Here is a 21,540-nt window from a genome sequence, read left to right as displayed (position 1 = left end):
TATCACCTTTACTAAGAATACCTGCTACTTTAATATCAACTGGTTTCCTCTCAAACTAAAAGTAAGCCCTCAGCTCTCAGTCTATTTGTTTTGCCTTGAGTTTACCCAAAGGATGATTGTCAGATCTGTCAATTAAAGAATTGTCCCTAATGAATTTAAATTGTGTAAATTTACAATTTTGTGTGACAATATTGTCAATAACGTCATTGTCAGCCATTTGCTGACATTTTTTAAGTGGCGTATGTAATAAATAATAAATAATCAAACCATCCCATAATGAAATTTCAGAACTACTTAATTACAAAATCAACAGCAGTTGTCTGTTGTTGTTTTTTTGAAAAATTATTAGCTTTAGTTGTTATGTTAAAACTAAATTATTCAAATATCATTCCTATAAATGGATGGAATTCGTTGGAATCACTTGGGAAGGACGGTTATTAAGAATTTTTGATCAGTCAAACTAAATACATAAAACTACTTCTAGGCGGTACAGGGATGGATTTAACCAAAGATCTTTCGAATGACAGTCACACGCACTAACCATTACGCCATCTGTCAAACCACTAATATAAAAAATGGAAAAAATTATTTTAAAAACTTTAAATCATACAATATACAACGGAAGAAACATTTAAGCTTCTCTTAACTTGCTTTAGAATTTTAAAACAAATTAATGTAGTAAATAATACAACTTTTTAAGGATCAAATATATTTTTGTTTAACAAAATGATGAAAAGCAAAGATAAGAATCTATGAAAATATTAGTTTATTATATTATAATGAAAATTTGTGGTTCGGTTTAGATGACAAATAGCTGTTAAATTCATTGACACAAAGTTTTAAACCATTTAGTAAAATGCTAAGACTAATTTTACCAGTTTCTAAGCCTAAAAAATGGTAAAGATCATTTTTAACGATCTTAACATGTCTTAACATTTTGCTAAAATTAAAACCACGGAGCAATTTACTAAATCCATATGACATCTGTCATTGTGCTAGACAAAATGGAATGGTCCACTCTACAGCTGAGAATTCGTTTAAGTTTCTTTTCTTTTTTTTCACGAACTGTTACTGCTTAGACATGTTCGGATGTCAATTTTTAAAGAAAAGTTAACTGTCAATTTACTAGTAATTAAAATGAATTTAAAAGGTTAACATTTTAGACTCGCTTAGTTAATTGACAAATATTTAGAAAATTGCTAACTGTTTTCTGCTAAACCAACAAAAAAAAATTACCTCCTTGCTTCTATATAATCATTCACATTGACAGTTCATCACTTTTATCGCAGCAACCGGGGTTGTTGTGGATTTTTACAAATTGCAACTATTTGACATTTCAACAATGAATTAAGAAACGATGTGATGACGATACATTTTTACAAATCAAAATAATCTTAACATTTAGGAACTTCATTATTTAATAATAAATAGAAATAGGGTGGATCTGAGCTACACCAAATTTCAAGGCTGTTTTTGAATGAGTTACTCTTTTTTGATAAGTTAAATTTGGTACATCCACTCAAGCCACTGAGATGTAGTTCCAGTATCTGACGATGTTGTCCTCGTGAGAAAAGCAAGATCACCCCAGGGCTCAGTGAGCGGTACCTTTGAACACAGTCGTCAAGCTGGTTCCAGTGCAACCATTGATTATAACCGTCAACTTAGCAAGAACTTGGATGTTTATGCAGGAGCTTCAAGGAATTTCAGATTTAACGACAACAGCGGTCACGCTGGATTACGATACCGATTCTAAGATGCAATATTTAGGTTAAATTAAATATTTATTTTAAACTTAAGTCTTAATTTTATTTAAAAAAACCACAATTTTGTTTATTTTGAAATACAAGAAAAATTATAGTATTTAAATATTTAATAGAAAAAAGTATTTGCCTTTAATAATTACATTTAGTTGTATTTTTACTGAAGCTAACGGATGATTGTTAGATCTGTTAAAAGAAGAATTGCGACTAATGACTTAAAATTGAGTACATTTGTAATTGTTTGTGCCAATCCTATCAGAAACTTTATTGTCATCTGACAAATTTATCAATAATTAAAATTTTCTGCATGGTCCCAAAATCGAACTGTCAAACAAACTCATAATGAACTTGTAAAACGTAGGACCAAAATCTGACCAGCAGAATAAGATGACATCAATGACTTAAAGGTAAGACAAGTTTGGAGTATCATGTTGAAAATCTGCCAAAAACTTGCCTTCCAATTGAGGCAAACCTTATTGAAAAGTTGGCCAAGAAAAATCTTTGAATTTAATTAATCGGTGATTTATTGATGTTTTGTATTATTTTGTAATCGGAAAATTTTACGAATCCTGAAAAAAACTGTTGCCAAATACTTTCGTAGTGGAAAACAATTTACAATTTTGCATTACGAATGGATTTCGTTATAAAGTTTTTCGGAATTCGTAAAGTATTCGATTACGATTGAATTCGTGATAGGACTGAATGTTTTGGCTTTTTTCGGTGCGGGCAATTGCAGGTAATGGTGAGTGAAGTAAGTCGTCGGGACTTTGCTTTACTGATTCCTTTACACAGATTGATCCAGAAATTCAATTTCAAGTTCTTACTTAATTTGGAATAAAATTGACTGCTTAAATTCCTTATACCTATAGGCCGCCAGTTTTTTAAGGAGCTCTCTAAAACTATAAGCTTCACTGCAAAACATGAAACTAACAATTTTATGCTCCGTTATTTTATTTTCGACAAGAAAAAAAAAAAAGGGAAAAAGTTCATTAACGAATATTCGAGTTATTTCACAACTAACCCAAAACTCAGTTCTTAGCAAAAAGTTTTCAAAAACCACAAAAAGCTTTCAAACCAAACATTTCAGTTTGTGTCCCTTTTTGAACTATTATTAAGTCACTTCTAAAAAAGGAAAGTAAGATCTTTTCTACCAAAACCAAAAAGTCTTAATCTTAAAATGTCATAAAGTTAAAAAATTTAAAATTAAAAAAAAACCAAAGCGAATGTCGTAACGCCCAAACAAATTTTAAATAAAAGAACGCCCAAATTGCTAATTCTCATTTTGCCCAAAAGAATTTAAAAATTGGTCTTATTTTTCTTTCTGGAAGTGAAATAAGGCCAAATATATATGTTACGACTTCTTGACGCTCCAAGTTTTTGGGTGATCCCGCATTGTTACGTTTGGGCAATAAAATTTAAAACTCAAAATGTCGTAGTGCGCAAAAGAAAAAAACATATGTGCAGAATGCCCATATGTTGAAACAGATGAGTTTTTTTTGGGGATGTGTCAATTAGTAAGTTGGACATTATGATATTTTAAAATGTATGTGGGCAATATGACATTTACTTTGGGTTTTGTGGTATTTTCTTCTGAAAAAGTTTTTCGGCTATGTAGTCATTGTAGTCAAAGTTTTAATGCCTAAAGGTTTGGTAATGTTTCCCAAATCGTACAAAACAAACACAAAATGTTAATACAATTATTTTGGCGGCTATGGAATTTATAATTTGGGCGATATGTTTTTAGGCCTTATCTTAAACTTGTGGGATATGAACAATGTATGTCTGTATGTGTTTGAAAGTTTAACTTTACGATGAAGGCCTTCGGACAGTTAGGCTTATTTCGCGAAAACTATATTCTCTTTTTTTCCGGACCACTTTTCTAAATCATTGAATTTCTAAAAGAAAGCCAATATCAATAATGGTATGTTCATGAAATCGTCAAGAACTATAAGAAGCTGTATAAATATATATAGGAGATGATCAACCCCACTCTTTTTACTTGAAAAAAATAACCTATAAATGGGATTGCAAAAGATTATGGATCCGTTGAAGAGGAATAAACTTAAAAACCAATGAACTCAAGAACTAACAATTCTGAACTTGCGTAGATACTTATTTTAAACGGAATTTGTTTTATTTATCGCAGTTTTTCGCCATTGAAACATTTAAAGATGAGCTAAGATTCTTTGAAAACGTATAGGAACTTTAGCCTGATCAAAGAAGGAGTACAATTTTTAAAGAGTCCAAAGTAATTTCACAAACAAAATCTGTTTTAACATAAATTAATTAATATTTGTTTTATTATATAAAAATCCATGTTTTGGTTTATTACTCATATCTATTTTCTTATTTTAAAAATGAACAAATTTGTGTTTTTTAAAAAAAATTATAATAACTTAATTTTAAAATAAATTTTTTACAGTACAATTTTTTCAGAAACGATATCTTAATCCAGCGTGACCACTGTTGTCGTTAAACCTGAAATTCCTTGAAGCTCCTGCATAAACATCCAAGTTCTTGCTCAGTTGACGATTATAATCAATGGTTGCACTGGAACCAGCTTGACGACTGTGTTCAAAGGTACCGCTCACTGAGCCCTGAGGTGATCTTGCTTTTCTCACAAGGACAACATCGTCAGATACTGGAACTACATCTCCATAAACCTAAAACGGGACAAGAACAATGAACATTTAGAAAGAAGTCGAATTAAAAGCAATTTTTTAAAAACCTTACCCAATCAACGTCAGCGACGTATGATGGATTTTCTTCAGGAAGAGTGAATCCCAAAGCCACTGCCAAGAGTCCGAAAAATATTAAGGTTTTGAAAGACATGATGTTTATAATATTGATAAGTTGTGTTAGGAATGTTATTGTTTTGAAATGTCAATGTAAGACTGATTGCACCTTAAGGTATTCGATTTTCTTTTATAGCAAAAAGTTGAAATCTGTTTTAAAATTGATAACAGATGGTCTTCATCGTAGCTTATAAGTACGTATTTCTTAGCTATCGATTGGGGGTTTTTACTTAAGCTTTTGTTCTCGAGGGTGGTTTCCCGTTTTTGCCAGATGAGCTTTAAATTGATTTATTAGCTTATCATTTCCTATCTGTCTTCCGTGTAGACGGGGGATTTATAAATTCATGTAGATCACTGAAACATAATTTGTTCATAAAGATAATTGAATGAAAGGTAAAATGTATTCTATTTATTTATTTTTGTTAAATCTTCAAACATTGCATTATCAAAGTCTAGTGAATTTCACGGGGACTTACTTTCCGACATATGGTAGGTACTTCGATCAGATAATTCATCAACACATCTCTTATCAAAATTGGAGCAGCTGTGCGAGTATAAATATCAAGGGAACGTCTGGTAGATTATTCAGTCTTGCAGCAGCATTCCTAACTTTAAACATTCTTCAAGTCAACCTTAAACAAAATAAAATGTCTTTCAAAACATTGATCTTTTTCGGACTTTTGGCGGTGGCTTTGGGATTCACTCTGCCTGAAGAAAACTTAGTCAGTGGACCATCAGAATGGGTAAGTTCAAATTTTGGCTCTGAAAAATATACAATACTCAATGCTTATATATAATTATTGACAGGTCTATGGAGATGTTGTACCAGTATCTCATGATTTGGTTCTTGTGAGGAGAGCGAGATCACCTCAAGGTTCTGTGAGTGGTACCTTTGAACACAGCCGACCAATGGGATCAAGTGCAACAATCGATTATAACCACCGGCTTAGCAAGAATTTGGATGTTTATGCTGGAGCTTCAAGGAATTTCAAATTCAACGACAACAGTGGACATGCTGGTCTAAGATATAGGTTTTAAGAACGATGCTAGTGGAGAAAGAATTAAGTTTATAAATAAGTTGAATATTAAAATACAAACAAACATATTTATTTTGAAATCTAATACTGGCTTCTTGAATTTTAATTAATAAATTATCACAACAATCAGTTTACCTGCCCTGAGCATAAAATTGATATATCATCTAATTAAAAAGGTTAAAATGATAATTTCTATTATAAGCTCGAATATTTTCTGACTTAATTTATAATTTTTGTCAATTTTATCATTAAAAATATTTGTTAAAAAAGCTAAACCTCTTAAGTCGGCTTGAGTGGTTCTAGCAAATTTAACTTATCAAAAAGGCGTAACTCATTCAAAAACAGCCTTCAATTTTGGTATAGCCTCAGATCCACCCTTTTTCATTTTATTATTAAATAATAAAGTTCCTAAATGTTAAGATTATTTTGATTTGTAAAAATTTATCGTCATCACATCGTTTCTTAATTCATTTGTTGAAATGTCAAATAGTTGCAATTTGTAAAAATCTACAGCAACCCAGGGAGCTGCGATAAAAGTGATGAACTGTTTGTCAATTAACTAAGCGAGTCTAAAATGTTAACCTTTTAAATTCATTTTAATTACTAGTAAATTGACAGTTAACTTTTCTTTAAAAATTGACATCCGAACATGTCTAAGCAGTAACAGTTCGTGAAAAAAAAGAAAAGAAACTTAAACGAACCTATCAAATAAAATTCCCAGCTGTAGAGTGGACCATTCCACTTTGTCTAGCACAATGACAGATGTCATATGGATTTAGTAAATTGCTCTGTGGTTTTAATTTTAGCAAAATGTTAAGACATGTTAAGATCGCTAAAAATGATCTTTACCATTTTTTAGGCTTAGAAACTGGTAAAATTAGCCTTAACATTTTACTAAATGGTTTAAAACTTTGTGTCAATGAATTTAACAGCTATTTGTCATCTAAACCGAACCACAAATGCTTATTATGATATAATAAACTTATATTTTCGTTAAAAAAGCAAAGATAAGAATCTTTGCTTTTCATCATTTTGTTAAAAAAAATATATTTGGTCCTTAAAAAATTGTATTATTTACAACATTATTTTGAATTAAAATTCTAAAGCAAGTTAAGAGAAGGTTAAATGTTTCTTCCGTTGTTAATTGTATAATTTAAAGTTTTTAAAATAATTGTTTCCATTTTTATATATTAGTGGTTTGACAGATGTCGTAATGGTAAGAGCGTGTGACTGTCATTCGAAAGATCTTTGGTTAAATCCATCCCTGTACCACCTAGAAGTAGTTTTATGTATTTAGTTTGACAGATCAAAAATTCTTAATAACAGTCCTTCCCAAGTGATTCCAACGGATTTCAGCAATCTTTAGCAATGATATTTAAAATATATTGTTTTAACATAACAACTATAACTAATAATTTTTCAAAAAAAAAAAAAAAACAACAGACAACTGCTGTTTGATTTTGTAATTAAGTAGTTCCAAAATTTTACTATGGGACGTTATTGACAATATTGTAAATTTCCACAATTTAAATTCATTAGGGGCAATTCTTTAATTGACAGATCTGACAATCATCCTTTGGATAAACTCAAGTCAAAACAAATAGACTGAGAACCGAGGGCTTATTTTTGGTGTGAGAGAAACCAAGTTCATATTAAAGTTGTAGGTATTTTAAGTAAAGGTAATAACAAAAACGTTTGTCTGCCGGCGAATAATGGCCGCGTTTCTGAGAAAAAGTTCATCAAAAGTACAACTTTTCCGAAAATCAAAATAAAGCGGGAAACCACTTCAAATGCATTGCATCTTGACGCCTGCAACCCGCTGCTCTCAAATATAGTTGGAATATGTACATGATAGACGTGTAGTTGGCCGCATTCTCCAGACACAGGCGATTAAATTCGTGTTTTTTTTTTAACAAATGCTTGGATAACCGACGACGTAGCCAATAAAGCATATTGCAATCGAAAGCCCTCCGATACCAGAGTACAATTTTATTCACAAAAAATAAGTTAACAACCAACAGAACGGCTGGGCAGCAGTGTTGGGACCTCGCAGAAGCAAAAGAGTGGTAGAAATGATGTCAAAAAGGTGGTAGAATAGTGGTAGAAATTAAAACCCATTTTATTATATTATATATTTATTATTAAAAAAAATACAAAAAATTAAATAAACAAAAATTTAGTTCTTTCAGTTTCAAATATCACAATTCACAATAATTAAATTAGTTAGAAAAACTTAAAACTACTTTTTGCTATATAGACCGCCGGAAAATTTAAATTTTGAAGCATATTTCAGTAATACTTCCGGAGGATTAAAATTTTGAAAATTTACTGAAATTTCTCTTGCAGCCAAAATGTTGTGAACGGTTGTAGTTTTTAATTTATTTCTTTTTTCAAATCTTATATTTTTTAAATCGGAAAATTTGCGTTCAGCAGCAGCGCTGATATGCGGTAAGCAACAAAGCTCCAACATATAAAAAGATATGTTTTCAAAAATTAAATTGTCCATTGAGTCTTTTAAGGTTTTTATCAATAGCCAATATTGTGAAGCAATGCCATCAGTTCTAAAAATTTGGAGTAATTGATTTTCTCCAATTAATTTTATTAACTCATTATTAATTCACTCTAGTTCTGAGTTATTTATAGTTGGTGAAAAATGTTTCGTGAGACCTAAAATTGATGGCATTGTTCCATCAATGATATTTTTCGGGTTTAAATATTTGAAAAATTTTAGTTCATCGTTTGAAAGGCTAAACCTTTCTCCAATTTGAACACATAATTCAATATAATAGCTGCACATAATTTTTCGTAGTTACATTACATCTTGTTCAAAAATATCATTTTGAAGTTAGTACCTTTCAAAGTAAAGGCCAAAATGCATTTGAAAATATGGTAAATAGTTTTCACTGTTTTTTTTTATATTTAATTTAAATTTAATTTTAATGTAGTCATACTTTCGAATATCAAGTGTATTTTTGTGTTCTCAGATTGAAATGTTTTATTTAACTCGTTTATAATTTTAAGATTTATTGACAAAAAATTTAAATGTACTAAATTGTGTTTGTTTTTTATAAAATTAAAAATTTGTCAAGCCAAGAAGGTTTTTTTTTCAAATGCGAACAAAATAAAGTATTGAAACAAGGGATCCCACTGCTCTATAATTCGGTTTATGATCATTTCCATTGAAAGCCAACGAGTTTGGCAAACCTTTAAAATTTGGTGTTCATTAACCCCAAGTGCTTTTTGGAAGGTAAGACAATCCTTTTTTTTCGCACTGTGGCAAAAATAGAAATATATATCCCTTATTGATTTCTCTATTTGCCCTGGTAAACATTAAGCAGCATAAGTGGAGCACAAACTCAAATTATGGTAGGTCCATCCAATGGTAAAAATATTAGGTTTAATATTTTTTAAACGTGAGGCTACACCGCTTAATGAACCTGTCATCACAGCAGCATTGTCTGAAGTGAATCCAATCATCTTTTGAATTTTAAAATGATTTAATGTTTCTACAATTTTATTGTAAATTGATTCGCCTGTTGAGTCCTCTAGCTCAAACAACTCAAAAAACTTGTCTTTTACTGATCTCTCAACTGAATCGAGATACCTCACAAGAACAACAAGACACTTTTTTGATGAAACTAAAGGGTGATTTTTTTGAGGTTAGGATTTTCATGCATTAGTATTTGACAGATCACGCGGGATTTCAGACATGGTGTCAAAGAGAAAGATGCTCAGTATGCTTTGACATTTTATCATGAATAGACTTGCTAACGAGCAACGCTTGCAAATCATTGAATTTTATTACCAAAATCAGTGTTCGGTTCGAAATGTGTTTCGCGCTTTACGTCCGATTTATGGTCTACATAATCGACCAAGTGAGCAAACAATTAATGCGATTGTGACCAAGTTTCGCACTCAGTTTACTTTATTGGACATTAAACCAACCACACGAATGCGTACAGTGCGTACAGAAGAGAATATTGCGTCTGTTTCTGAGAGTGTTGCTGAAGACCGTGAAATGTCGATTCGTCGCCGTTCGCAGCAATTGGGTTTGTGTTATTCGACCACATGGAAGATTTTACGCAAAGATCTTGGTGTAAAACCGTATAAAATACAGCTCGTGCAAGAACTGAAGCCGAACGATCTGCCACAACGTCGAATTTTCAGTGAATGGGCCCTAGAAAAGTTGGCAGAAAATCCGCTTTTTTATCGACAAATTTTGTTCAGCGATGAGGCTCATTTCTGGTTGAATGGCTACGTAATTAAGCAAAATTGCCGCATTTGGAGCGAAGAGCAACCAGAAGCCGTTCAAGAACTGCCCATGCATCCCGAAAAATGCACTGTTTGGTGAACAATTCATCTCAAGGAATGGACCGCCTTTAGACTATTTTTTGTGGGGCTACGTCAAGTCTAAAGTCTACACAAATAAGCCAGCAACTATTCCAGCTTTGGAAGACAACATTTCCGAAGAAATCCGGGCTATTCCGGCCGAAATGCTCGAAAAAGTTACCCAAAATTGGACTTTCCGAATGGACCACCTAAGACGCAGCCGCGGTCAACATTTAAATGAAATTATCTTCAAAAAGTAAATGTCATGGACCAATCTAACGTTTCAAATAAAGAATCGATGAGATTTTGCAAATTGTATACGTTTTTTTTTTAAAAGTTCTCAAGCTCTTAAAAAATCACCGTTTATATTCAGCGAGTAATACCCTTTTCTGTTTATATAGTACTGCCCCGACGAGCCACCTTTTTTGGGATCCTTATGTGGGTACAGTCAATGGCCCCTGCCACTCTTGAAAACACTCGTATTTGAGAGAACTTGTTCAAATTTCTTAGCTCGAAATAGAAGTTTGCATTTTAATAAATAAGGGTTTTGGTAGCTCTTGCCACTCGCTTACAAATTTGGCAAAGCGTATGTTGGCTAAATCCGTGGATGTCTGCTCCTTCGTCTTGAATCTATGAACAAATCACAGGTACAGATTTCGAATTAGTTTGAACATTTAGTACAAACTTACATCGTTCCAATATCTTATTGCAACCATTACTTGGATATATCTATGGGGATGTGGCCTCCTATATTGGCGCTGCTGAGGTCCGAGTGGATAATTCCAATTATTTGTATGTCTTTCGACTTTCTTCGTTTCTCAGGCTCATAGGGTTGAACCTTATTTTATAAACTTTCCACCTTTTCGGAGTTGGTAAAATGCAATTTAAATTATTAAAATTAATAATAAATGAGATGAACTGGAAATTCATGATTTACGAAATAATAATAACAATAATTTCTTTATGTAGGTTCTATTCAACCTCAAAACGCGTTTAGCTTATTATGGCGTATTATGGGACTATGCAACATTGCATAATTTTTTTTTATAGCATTTTTGCGTTTAGAGGCATTATGGAGATTGCAAAAGTTTATGTACAGCGTTTTAAATAAGACTGTTAATGTTTAATATGGGACTTCGAAGGAAATCACTTCTGTTTTATGTTAGCAGAAATTATTATAAACATCAAAATAAAATACAAAATAGCAGCAGAAGTTGAAGTGGTGCTAAACTCTTGAATACCGCTAAACTACCAGAAGCTTTAATTGAACTAATTTTCGAACAATATGTATATTTTTAGTTTTATTTCAAAATGAACAAATTTGGGGCTTCTATAATACAAATATTACAACTTAAGTTTAAAATAAATATTAAATTCAACCTAAACATTGTTTTAGAATCGATATCTTAATCCAGCGTGACCACTGTTGTCGTTAAATCTGAAATTTCTTGAAGCTCCTGCATAAACATCCAAGTTCTTGCTCAGTTGACGGTTATAATCAATGGTTGCACTTGACCCATCTTGACGACTGTGTTCAAAGGTACCGCTGACTGAGCCCTGGGGTGATCTTGCTTTTCTCACAAGGACAACATCGTCAGATACTGGAACTACATCTCCATAGACCTAAGACGGGACAAGAACAATGAACGTTTAGAAAGAAGTCGAATTAGAAACAAGTTTATAAAATCTTACCCAATCAACATCAGCGACGTATGATGGATTTTCTTGAGGAAGAGTGAATCCCAAGGCCACTGCCAAGAGTCCGAAGAAGATTAAAGTTTTGAAAGACATGATGTTTATAATATTGATAAGTTGTGCTGAATGAATGAATTGTTTTGAAATGTCAATGCAAGACTGATTGCAACTTAAGGTATTCGATTTTCTTTTATAGCAAAAAGTTCAAATCTGTTTTAAGATTGATAACAGATGGTTTTCATCGTAGCTCATAGGAACGTATGTCTTTGCTATCGATTGGGGGTTTTTACATAAGCTTTTGTTCTCGAGGGTGGTTTCCCGTTATTTTTAGATGAGCTTTAAATTGATTTATTAGCTTATCATTTCCTATCTGTTTTCCGTGTAGACGGGGGATTTATAAATTCATGTAGATCACTGAAACATAATTTATTCATGAAGATAATTGAATGAAAGGTAAATGTATTCTATTTATTTATTTTTGTTAAATCTTCCAACATTGCATTATCAAAGTCTAGTGAATTTCACGGGGACTTACTTTCCGAAAAAATAAACAATATGGTAGGTACTTCGATCAGATAATTCATTAACACATCTCTTATCAAAATTGGAGCAGCTGTACGAGTATAAATATCAAGGGAACGTCTTACAGATTATTCAGTCTTGCAGCAGAATTCCTAACTTTAAACATTCTTCAAGTCAACCTCAAACAAAATAAAATGTCTTTCAAAACATTGATCTTTTTCGGACTTTTGGCGGTGGCTTTGGGATTCACTCTGCCTGAAGAAAACTCAGTCAATGGACCATCAGAGTTTGTAAGTTAAAATTAGTTGATAAATTAATATTTAAACAAATATTTAACGATTCTTTTTAATCATGATGATAGGTCTATGGAGATGTTGTACCAGTGTCTGATGATTTGGTTCTTGTGAGGAGAGCGAGATCACCTCAAGGTTCTGTGAGTGGTACCTTTGAGCACAGCCGGCCAATGGGTTCAAGTGCAACAATTGATTATAACCACCGACTGAGCAAGAATTTGGATGTTTATGCTGGAGCTTCAAGGAATTTCAAATTCAACGACAACAGTGGACATGCTGGTCTAAGATATAGGTTTTAAGAACGATGCTAGGTGGAGAATAAATTAAGTTTATAAATTAATTAAAATACATGCATATTTATTTCGAAAAAAATACTGCCTTTTTGAATTTTAATTAATTATTTAGAATAAATAAAACAGTTTACCTAAGCTGAATATTAAATCTTAATATTACCTAATTAAAAGGATAAGAACGATAAATTCAAAAAGTGTTTGAACCTCATTTTTTATTTTTGTCTAGATATCATTAAAAATATTTGCTTAAAAGGCTTGCGCTCCTAGGTCTACTTGAATGGTTGTAGCAAAGTGTTTGAGTTAGTGATATAAATGATCAAAGCAGAGTCACTCACACAAAAAAGCTGAGAATTTTAGTGTTTCTTCAGGTCTGCCTTTTTTCAAACTATTTTTAACAATTGTTATTGTTAAGTCATTGTTTAGTGTCAAATAGTAACAATGGACAAGGCTCGACTCGGGAGCTTAGTTAAAAGTTTTTAACTAATGGCGCAAAATTGTATGCAACCTTTTTTGTTATGGGCTTAAAATTTAGCTTAAGTAGCAATTTTCCAAATATTAATTATTCACCTTTAATAAAAAATGGACGTCTGAAACAGTCGAGACAGTGAAAACAATCTTAAACGAACCTATCAATTGGAATGCAAATGGACCATTCCATCTAATGACAGATGTTATATGGAATAAGCAAATTGCAAAGTAGCCATTTCGTGGTTTAACCATTAGCGAAATGTTAAGATACTAAGACGTTAAAATCGTTTAAAATTATGTCAATTATCTTTTTTAAAATTTAGTGCCAGTGAATTTAAAAGACATTCGTCATCTAAAACCAACTACAAATTTGTATTATAACAACAATATACAAATGACTTAGTCGATTCTTTTCTTTTCATCAATTGATTAAAAAAGAGGTTGGTATGCGACCTCGATTCGATTCTTTTCTTTTCATCAATTGATTAAAAAAGAGGTTGGTATGCGACCCACACTGATAACTTCCCTGTCGGTTTGTCTCGCTTATAAGTTTGTCTATATGTATTCCTATCAATTTTTACCAAATTTGCGTACTATTTTTTGTAGATATTATTTTTTATGAAATAATAAATATAAAAATTACTGAATATCGAAAACAATATTTTCTGTGAAATAAAATAAGTTTGAAGCAAATATTTTTAATTTTTGAAAAGCTATTTCAGTCAAAAATCAATTTTTACCAACTTTTGTACATTTTTTTTTAGGTTTTTAATTTTTTGTACAAAACCTGTCAATTCGATTTTTCTCAAAATTTGTCCTAATGTTGAAAGCAATTTTTCTTAAAAGTAAAAATTTTATAGAAGCTATTATGTCAAATTTTTGAAAAGATATTTGAGTCGAAAATCAATCTTTAACAAATTTTGTTAATTTTTTTAGATTGTTATTTTTTTGTACAAAACCTGTCAATTCGATTTTTCAAAATTGTACTGAATGTTGACAACAATATTTTTGAAATATAAAAGTAGTTGAAAGCCAATATCTCAAAGTTTTGAAAAGATATTTGAGTCGAAAATGAATTTTCACCAACTTTTATACATTTTTTTAGGTTTTTATTTTCTTTAAAACACTGTCAATTCGATTTTTCTCAAAACTTTACTGAATGTTGACAACAATATTTTTTGAAAGATAAAAGTGAATTAAAGCCAATATCTCAAAGTTTTGAAAAGATTTTTGAGTCGAAAACCAATTTTTACCAACTTTTATTAATTTTATTTTAGGTTTTTATTTTTTGTAAAAAAAACTGTCAATTCGATTTTTCTCAACATTTTAGCAAATGTCAAAAACATTATTCTTCGTTGCACAAAATTGTTTTGGAGACGAAATCATATTTTAGTCGTAAGATTTTGGAGGTGACAAATTTTTTTTCAGTTTTTTTTTGATTTGTAAAAAAAACGTTGAATAGATTTTTTTTCACAAAATATACTTCTTTGATATCACGTTACAATATATTATATACAATTTAATTCAACTCTCTACCGTTTTTGGTTCGTAAGATATTTAGGGTTAACCAAAATGTTCACCTTTTTTTCAAACTGCTATGGTAAAAAAAACCACCCACGCAATTTTCTGGAGAGCCCTTTCTGCATCTTTGTGCCTTATTCTGTATAACAAAACTTATTTGAAATCGATATCTCTTCTAATTCTTAACCTATGGACGACGAAAAAAACGTCGCGAACGTACGGACGTACAAACGTACGTACACACTCACGCACAGACATTTTTCTAAAAAATCTTTTATTTCCACTCTAGGGACCTTGAAACGTCGAGAAATGTCAAAATTTTCAATTTCATAAATCGGACCCATGACAAGATCTTCCTATGGGAAGTTTAAAAATATTTGATTCTGAAAATGGTTTTGTTATTCATCTCATAAGTTTGTTTAAAATTCTTAAGTAATTTAAGAGCAGCTTCAATTTTGCTTTTGTTGTTTGCTTTGCAATTTAAAGTTATAAAATATTTTTTTAACATTTGTTAGTATTGGTTGTTTGACAGATGGCGTGATAGTCGGTTAATACGTAGAATTGCCATGCCAGAGGTATTGGCCTGTGCCACCAAAAAGGTACTGCTTCTTGCGAGTAATTACAAATCATCCTAGAGTTATCAAAGACTGAAATCACTCGCACACTGGAATGGTTAAGAGTTTTAAAGTGACTAGGCCCTGGTTCCCTACGGAGATTTATCATACTTTATTTATTTATTTAGTTTGACAGATACAAAATTCTTAGAAACCGTCATTCCCGAATGTTTCTAACGAATTTTAAACATTTGTAACAAAGACACTAGATTTTTTTTTTTGAAAAATTACAGACCACTGGTGTTTGATTTGCCCTCAAGTTCTACAGTTTTATTATGAGATGGTTTGATTGTAAAATGTATTACAATGTAAAAATTGTCAGCAATAATTTTCAATGGCGGATGCATAACATTTTCATATAATATATATAAAAATATAATATAATATATTTATGTCGTATCGGTATAGCTTATGGCCGTCTACCAGACTGACGTTTTCGAAAACAAATACATTCTATTAAACAAAAAAGGGGTAATAAGTTACATTGATAAATTTTGTATTTTAAAAATCTTCTTCGATTATAGGTTTTCTATGTTTAAGAGCAGCAATAATATAATTATAAAGCGAATCCCAGCCTTCTTCTCCATTTAATAACCTGAAGAATTCAGTTTTATCGAGGTTGCTTTAATTGAAGTAGATAATCCGAAATTCTTTTAGGACTGGACACACCGCAATAAAGTGAAAGGTATCTTCCCGTGCTTTCATATTACAAAGGCTACATAGTATAGGCACATCGGGTCGATGTGGCATATACTTAAGGTTAAGTAATTTTCCCTTTGCTTTGAGAATAATGCTAATTTAAAATTTTATCGATTGTATTGTTATTTATCAGATACGATCTATTCTGCAAATTAAAATTTAAAAGACTGTAGTAGTTCCTCAATATCGATGATCTAGCTTCAGACTCATATCTTCCATATAGTACTCTTCCAAATTTTTCAAAAATCATGTTGAATTTTGACTCTAATAGGCTAGGTTGTACATTCATTGCTATTTCGAGATCAATACCGCATATTGAAGCAAGGCTCTCCCAATCTTCTATCATAGTTCCTTTTGCTTGGATAACTGTTTTAAGAATGATTTTTGGAATTCTGTTGTCTGCATTATTCATTACTTTGACTACGTAGTTAAAATGCATCTGTAGTGTATCCATTATCAGAGGAGGGGTTCCTGTTTCTAGATACAGCATATAGTTTGGAGAGCTTCGTGGCAATCTGAACATTCTTTTAATGATAAATGGAAGAAATTTTTCTACTTCTTCCAAGGAGGTGTATCGCCAGACTTGAGGTCCATATAATAAAGTTGACATTGCTAAAGAGCGGAATATCTTTTGTTTTGCACTGTGCTGAATAAATTTACTTTTAAAACATCGTTCTAATATTGAAGAGATTACTCTATTTGCCTCTGTTAATTTACCCTCTAGATGTTTGTTCGTCTTCAGATTTGATGTTATTAAAACTCCTAGGTATTTGTACTCCCGTACTATTTCAATAACCTCACCTTTGTATGTCCACTTTTCGTTCTGCGCATGTCTGCCTCTTCCACCTCTAAACACCATCATTTTAAATTTTTCGATGTCTATTAACCACAATTTGCATTTTATCAGCCGTATCAGATAAGAAGACTATGTCGTCAGCATACATGAGAGCAGGTATAGTTACTCCTCCCATCATAATTCCTCCTTTTGTTTCATCTATAATGTCGTTTATGTACATGGTAAATAGAAGTGCACTCAATATACAACCTTGTTTGAGACCCGTTGATGGTGCAAATTCATCGGATATGGTATCACCGTCCCAAACGTATTCTACGTTGCTACGTTACAAAGCTTTCAAAACTGAAATAATTTAGCTTGATACGCCTATCACACTTAGCTTGTAAAAAAGCGCATTACGGTCCATTGAGTCAAAAGCTGCTCGAAAGTCGACAAAGAAAGCATATAATTTCTTCACTTTTTAACTTCCCATAGGAAGTTATTGTAATGGGCCCGATTTGTCAAATTGAAAATTTTGACATTTCTCGACGTTTCAAGGCCCCTAGAGTCGAAATAAAAGATTTTTAGAAAGATGTCTGTGCGTGCGTGTGTACGTACGTTTGTACGTCCGTACGTTCGTACGTTCGTGACGTTTTTTTCGTCCTCCATAGCTCAAGAACCAGAAGAGATATCGACTTCAAATAAATTTTGTTATACAGATAATAAGGCAGAAAGATGCAGAAAGGGCTCTCAAGAAAATTGCGTGGGTGGTTTTTTCACCATAGCAGTTTGCAAAAAAGGTGAAAATTTTGGTTAACCCTAAATATGTTACGAACCAAAACGCTAGAGCCTTGAATTAAATTGTATCTAGTATATTGTAACGTGATATCAAAGAAGTATATTTTTTGAAAAAAAAAACATTTAATATAAAACATTTTTTTTATAAATTAAAAAAACTGAAAAAAAAATGTGTCACCTCCAAAATTTTACGACTGAAATATGATTTCATCTCTTAAATAATTGTGTGCACCGAAGAATAATGTTTTTGACATCTGATAAAATTTTGAGAAAAATTGAATTGACAGTTTTTATTACAAAAAATAAAAACCTAAAAAAAAAATGTATAAAAGTTGGTAAAAATTGATTTTCGACTCAAATATCTCTTCAAAAATTTAAAAAATTTGGCTTCAAACTAATTTTATCTTATAAAAAATATTGTTTTCAACATTTGGTACAATTTTTAAAAAATTCGAATTGACAGTTTTTTTTACAAAAAATAAAACTCTAAAAAAAACAATACCAAAACTTGGTAAAAATTTACTTTCGGCTCAAATAGCTTTTCAAAAATTAAAAATATTGGCTTCAAACTTATTTTATTTCACAGAAAATATTGTTTTCATTATTCAGGAATTAAAAAAAATCTACAAAAAATAGTGCGCAAATTTGGTAAAAAAAACGTATAGACAAACTTTTAAGCAAGACAAATCGACAGACGGGATGGGAAGTTATCAGTGTGGGTCGCATCCCACCCTCTTTTTTCAAATAATCGGCAATGTTTATAAGGGCAAATATTTGGTCGATCGAGTATTTTTTCCTGAAGCCGGCCTGGAATTCTGATAGAATATTGCTATTTTTCCTTTTGAGAAAGCCTGAAGTGTATAAGTCTTGCAAAAAATTTAGCGCAGGTATTAAGAAATGAGATTGCTCTATAGTTTGACGGATCTTCAAAAGTGCCCTTTTATGTATCGGAAAAATAATTGATTTCTTAAAAGCTTCGGTAACTAAACAACTTCCAAAGATTTGATTGAGCTCATTTAGAAGGAAGATTATGAACTCGTTTGTGGCATGCTTGTATAACTAAGATGGTATACGATCATCTCCAGGGGCCTTGTTGTCTTTTGTGTTCATTATTATTTGTTTCATTTCTGGAATTAAAAAAGGTGCATCTAAAAACTCGTTAAAAATAAGTGGTTCGGCGTATTGCATCGGAGGTGCACTCGTTGTGATATTCAGGAGTCTGCTAAAATGGTCTTTTAGGCATGATGCTTGCAACCCAGCCGCATTGAGATTTGTGTTTACATTTACAAGCTTAACAGCTTTTCAGAACTGAGCGGAACAACGAGTGTTATTATTGATTTCTGTTAGTTATATGTAAAAATACTTTAACTTAAACTACTTTTCACTTTCACAACTTAATTTTATCTATAAGCTTTTTTGATTTCTAATTAATATTGTCATAGATATTTTTTACTCTAAATTTATTCTTCGTTTGTTTTACATCGTTATATTGTTCAATAAAATATTTTATCCTCGAAACATTTCTTTTACTAACCACGGTTATCAACAATTTCCATATTCGATTGATCAAAAGCTGCTTTCCTACTATTGCATATTCGTTTAAAATTTTTCTTCGCTTCATTATATAACGTTGTGCAACCGTAGAAGATTTAAGAACTTAAATGATAGATCTCTAGCTTTTGAACACTCAATATCAAACCATTTTTGTTTGCAATTTGGTTGCTTTATAAGTGGTCTGTTTTCTGGGTAAGCTTTTTTAATAATTTCTGTCAGAAAACTTATTTAAACAGGCATACTAGAATTTGCAAGTTTTTCGAGTTCTATTCCTAAGTTAATTCACACGATTATAAGTCATTTTGTTAGTTGCAGGCAGATCTATTGTCTAAAGTCAAGGCAAAACAATTTGTTTTTGAAGACAAATACTGTTTTTTTCAAAATTTTGTAATAATAGGTATATTTTTACTCATATCTCAAATTAACAAATTTTTGGCTTCTAACAGAAATATTACAACTATTAAGTTTAAAATAAATATTTAGTTTAACCTAGGCATGGTGCCTTAGAATCGGTATCGTAATCCAGCGTGACCACTGTTGTCGTTAAATCTGAAATTCCTTGAAGCTCCTGCGTAAACATCCAAGTTCTTGGTTAATTGACGGTTATAATCAATGGTTGCACTGGAACCAGCTTGGCGACTGTGTTCAAAAGTACCGCTGACAGATCCCTGAGGTGATCTTGCTTTTCTCACAAGGACAAAATCATCAGATACTGGAACTACATCTCCATAGACCTAAACCAAAACCAATAACCATTTAAAAAATAAGTTCAAGATTTAAAGACATTTTTTAAATCCTTACCCAATCCACGTCAGCGACGTATGATGGATTTTCTTCAGGAAGAGTGAATCCCAGAGTGACGGCCAAGAGTCCGAAAAAGATCAAAGTTTTAAAAGACATGTTATTTTTAATAAATTGATAAGCTTTGTTAAGAATGTGTATTATTCTTAAATGCAAATGCAAGACTGATTGCTATTTAAATAATTTGATTGTCTTTTATAGAAAAAAACAATGTGTCTTAAGACTGATAACAAATGTTTTTCGTAATTCATCGTATTTACTTTTTTTAAAATCTCATTGGGGTTTTTACTTCAGAGTTTCGTACATTCTTAAAGGTGATTCCCGGTTAATCTGTGCTTTTAATTCATTGACTCAAGTGTACTTTTCTTTGTGTATCTGATGATAGGTATAGATTTTTCCCGCTCGATATTCAAAGACAACATAATTTATACGTAGCTGTAGAGGAATTGATAATTGCAATTTTTTCATTGATAAAAGACAACAAATTTTCAAAGGTTTCAATTTGTAATAGTTAACTATTTTTAGCTTAATTGACCACCGAAAAATGGAGCTTGATAGATTTGTTTATCATTTTGCTTAATTATTAGGTATTAACGTAAAGAAGAAATCTGTCAATTTTCGTTGGAGCGGACATTATCTTTAGGATTTGTTTTAGATATTTTCATTTTCGAAATAAAAATTGGGTTTTCATGTTTTACTGATGTGGGTTTTTAAAATTATTCTTCTTTGATAAATGTAAACATGTGTTATTCGTGTTGCTCTAAATATCTTACTTGAATAAAAATCACAAGAAATTGGTTTCAAGTCCTGCAATTTCTAAAATATCATATGATGCATGCAATTTAAATGATAGAAAGTAGTTTTTTGAAAAATTTCTAGAAATCGTGTGTTTAGTAGATTCAGCCAAAAGATTATTGCCGAGATGATAAATGTAACAATATTGATAAAAGTGTAGTATTTTAAAATATTTTTTCAGATGCGCACAATGTCAAAACGGGTGTCTTGTCTTCTATGAACAGATTATTCTACACTTTTATCTGGTCATGTTCTCCATTTGAATATTGATTTAGATTGAATGTAATTTGCTTGGATGTAAAAAATATTCAAAACTAAAACAAGGTGCACAAAAAGTTAATAGTTTAATGGGCTTAGATGTCTATGTAAATTTTACACTTTATGAAACTGTCAGTGTTTATAAAATTCGGACTTTGAAGAAGTAAAAGCATTGCTAAACCGAGATCTAAAAGTCTCAAATTTAAGGGTCCAATAAATAGAAGTTCTATCTCAAACTGAGATCAATATCGAAGTTCTAACGCTTGAGAACTCGATGAAGAAATGAGTTAAAACTTATTGAATCAAATTCTAATTAATAATAAAGCCAGTTTTAGAGACTAGACTTTGTTAAGTTATTGGCAGTTACAATATTGACTTTCTTTGATTCAAGAGTTTTTGAAAATGGACTAAACTTTAATATTCTAAAATTATTTAAAAGTTTAAATATACAGCGATAGAAAAAATAGTAAAAACATGTGTCTTTATCATTTTCGATACACAATATTTTTTTTTAGCAATTAAGTCTTTTGTCG

The 21,540-nt window shown here is 31.2% G+C and overlaps 4 protein-coding genes across 7 annotated transcripts; 2 read left to right on the top strand and 2 right to left on the bottom strand.

Annotated features, from left to right (window-relative positions):
- Positions 1 to 3,869: 3,869 nt before the first annotated feature.
- On the bottom strand, positions 3,870 to 4,666 carry LOC129940805 (uncharacterized). Its single transcript, XM_056049302.1, has 2 exons — positions 4,494 to 4,666; positions 3,870 to 4,423 (listed from the first exon to the last, which is right to left on the bottom strand). The coding sequence occupies exons 1-2, from the start codon at positions 4,590 to 4,592 to the stop codon at positions 4,193 to 4,195; spliced, it is 330 nt and encodes a 109-aa protein (XP_055905277.1). The 5' UTR covers positions 4,593 to 4,666; the 3' UTR covers positions 3,870 to 4,192.
- Positions 4,667 to 5,133: 467 nt separating this feature from the next.
- On the top strand, positions 5,134 to 12,807 carry LOC129940803 (uncharacterized). Of its 2 annotated transcripts, XM_056049298.1 has the most exons (3): positions 5,134 to 5,298; positions 5,363 to 5,604; positions 12,743 to 12,807. In XM_056049298.1, the coding sequence occupies exons 1-2, from the start codon at positions 5,203 to 5,205 to the stop codon at positions 5,591 to 5,593; spliced, it is 327 nt and encodes a 108-aa protein (XP_055905273.1). In that variant the 5' UTR covers positions 5,134 to 5,202; the 3' UTR covers positions 5,594 to 5,604; positions 12,743 to 12,807. The 2 variants fall into 2 exon arrangements, with proteins under 2 accessions (XP_055905273.1, XP_055905272.1); XM_056049297.1 differs by lacking the exon at positions 12,743 to 12,807 and having other exon boundaries at positions 5,135 to 5,298; positions 5,363 to 5,677.
- On the bottom strand, positions 11,193 to 20,134 carry LOC129940804 (uncharacterized). 3 transcript variants are annotated; one of them, XM_056049301.1, is made up of 2 exons: positions 19,955 to 20,134; positions 11,193 to 11,544 (listed from the first exon to the last, which is right to left on the bottom strand). In XM_056049301.1, exons 1-2 carry the CDS (start codon positions 20,051 to 20,053, stop codon positions 11,314 to 11,316), a joined length of 330 nt encoding a protein of 109 aa, XP_055905276.1. In that variant the 5' UTR covers positions 20,054 to 20,134; the 3' UTR covers positions 11,193 to 11,313. The 3 variants fall into 3 exon arrangements, with proteins under 3 accessions (XP_055905276.1, XP_055905274.1, XP_055905275.1); XM_056049299.1 differs by lacking the exon at positions 19,955 to 20,134 and adding an exon at positions 11,614 to 11,801; XM_056049300.1 differs by lacking the exon at positions 11,193 to 11,544 and adding an exon at positions 19,643 to 19,887 and having other exon boundaries at positions 19,955 to 20,131.
- On the top strand, positions 12,270 to 12,807 carry LOC129940806 (uncharacterized). Its single transcript, XM_056049303.1, has 2 exons — positions 12,270 to 12,428; positions 12,500 to 12,807. The coding sequence occupies exons 1-2, from the start codon at positions 12,333 to 12,335 to the stop codon at positions 12,728 to 12,730; spliced, it is 327 nt and encodes a 108-aa protein (XP_055905278.1). The 5' UTR covers positions 12,270 to 12,332; the 3' UTR covers positions 12,731 to 12,807.
- Positions 20,135 to 21,540: the final 1,406 nt, after the last annotated feature.

This window comes from Eupeodes corollae, chromosome 1 (genome assembly GCF_945859685.1).
Source record: "Eupeodes corollae chromosome 1, idEupCoro1.1, whole genome shotgun sequence".
Taxonomy (NCBI): Eukaryota; Metazoa; Arthropoda; class Insecta; order Diptera; family Syrphidae; genus Eupeodes; species Eupeodes corollae.
The sequence above is the reverse complement of the archived record's forward strand: the minus strand, read 5'-3'. Positions and strand labels throughout refer to the sequence as shown.

Coding starts and splice junctions, on each gene's coding strand:
- LOC129940805 (XM_056049302.1), bottom strand. CDS start 4,592: ATGTCTTTCAAAACCTTAATATTTTTCGGACTCTTGGCAGTGGCTTTG. Junction 4,424..4,493: donor ACGTCGCTGACGTTGATTGG/GTAAGGTTTTTA, acceptor GTCCCGTTTTAG/GTTTATGGAGATGTAGTTCC.
- LOC129940803 (XM_056049298.1), top strand. CDS start 5,203: ATGTCTTTCAAAACATTGATCTTTTTCGGACTTTTGGCGGTGGCTTTG. Junction 5,299..5,362: donor TCAGTGGACCATCAGAATGG/GTAAGTTCAAAT, acceptor AATTATTGACAG/GTCTATGGAGATGTTGTACC.
- LOC129940804 (XM_056049301.1), bottom strand. CDS start 20,053: ATGTCTTTTAAAACTTTGATCTTTTTCGGACTCTTGGCCGTCACTCTG. Junction 11,545..19,954: donor ACGTCGCTGACGTGGATTGG/GTAAGGATTTAA, acceptor GTCCCGTCTTAG/GTCTATGGAGATGTAGTTCC.
- LOC129940806 (XM_056049303.1), top strand. CDS start 12,333: ATGTCTTTCAAAACATTGATCTTTTTCGGACTTTTGGCGGTGGCTTTG. Junction 12,429..12,499: donor TCAATGGACCATCAGAGTTT/GTAAGTTAAAAT, acceptor TCATGATGATAG/GTCTATGGAGATGTTGTACC.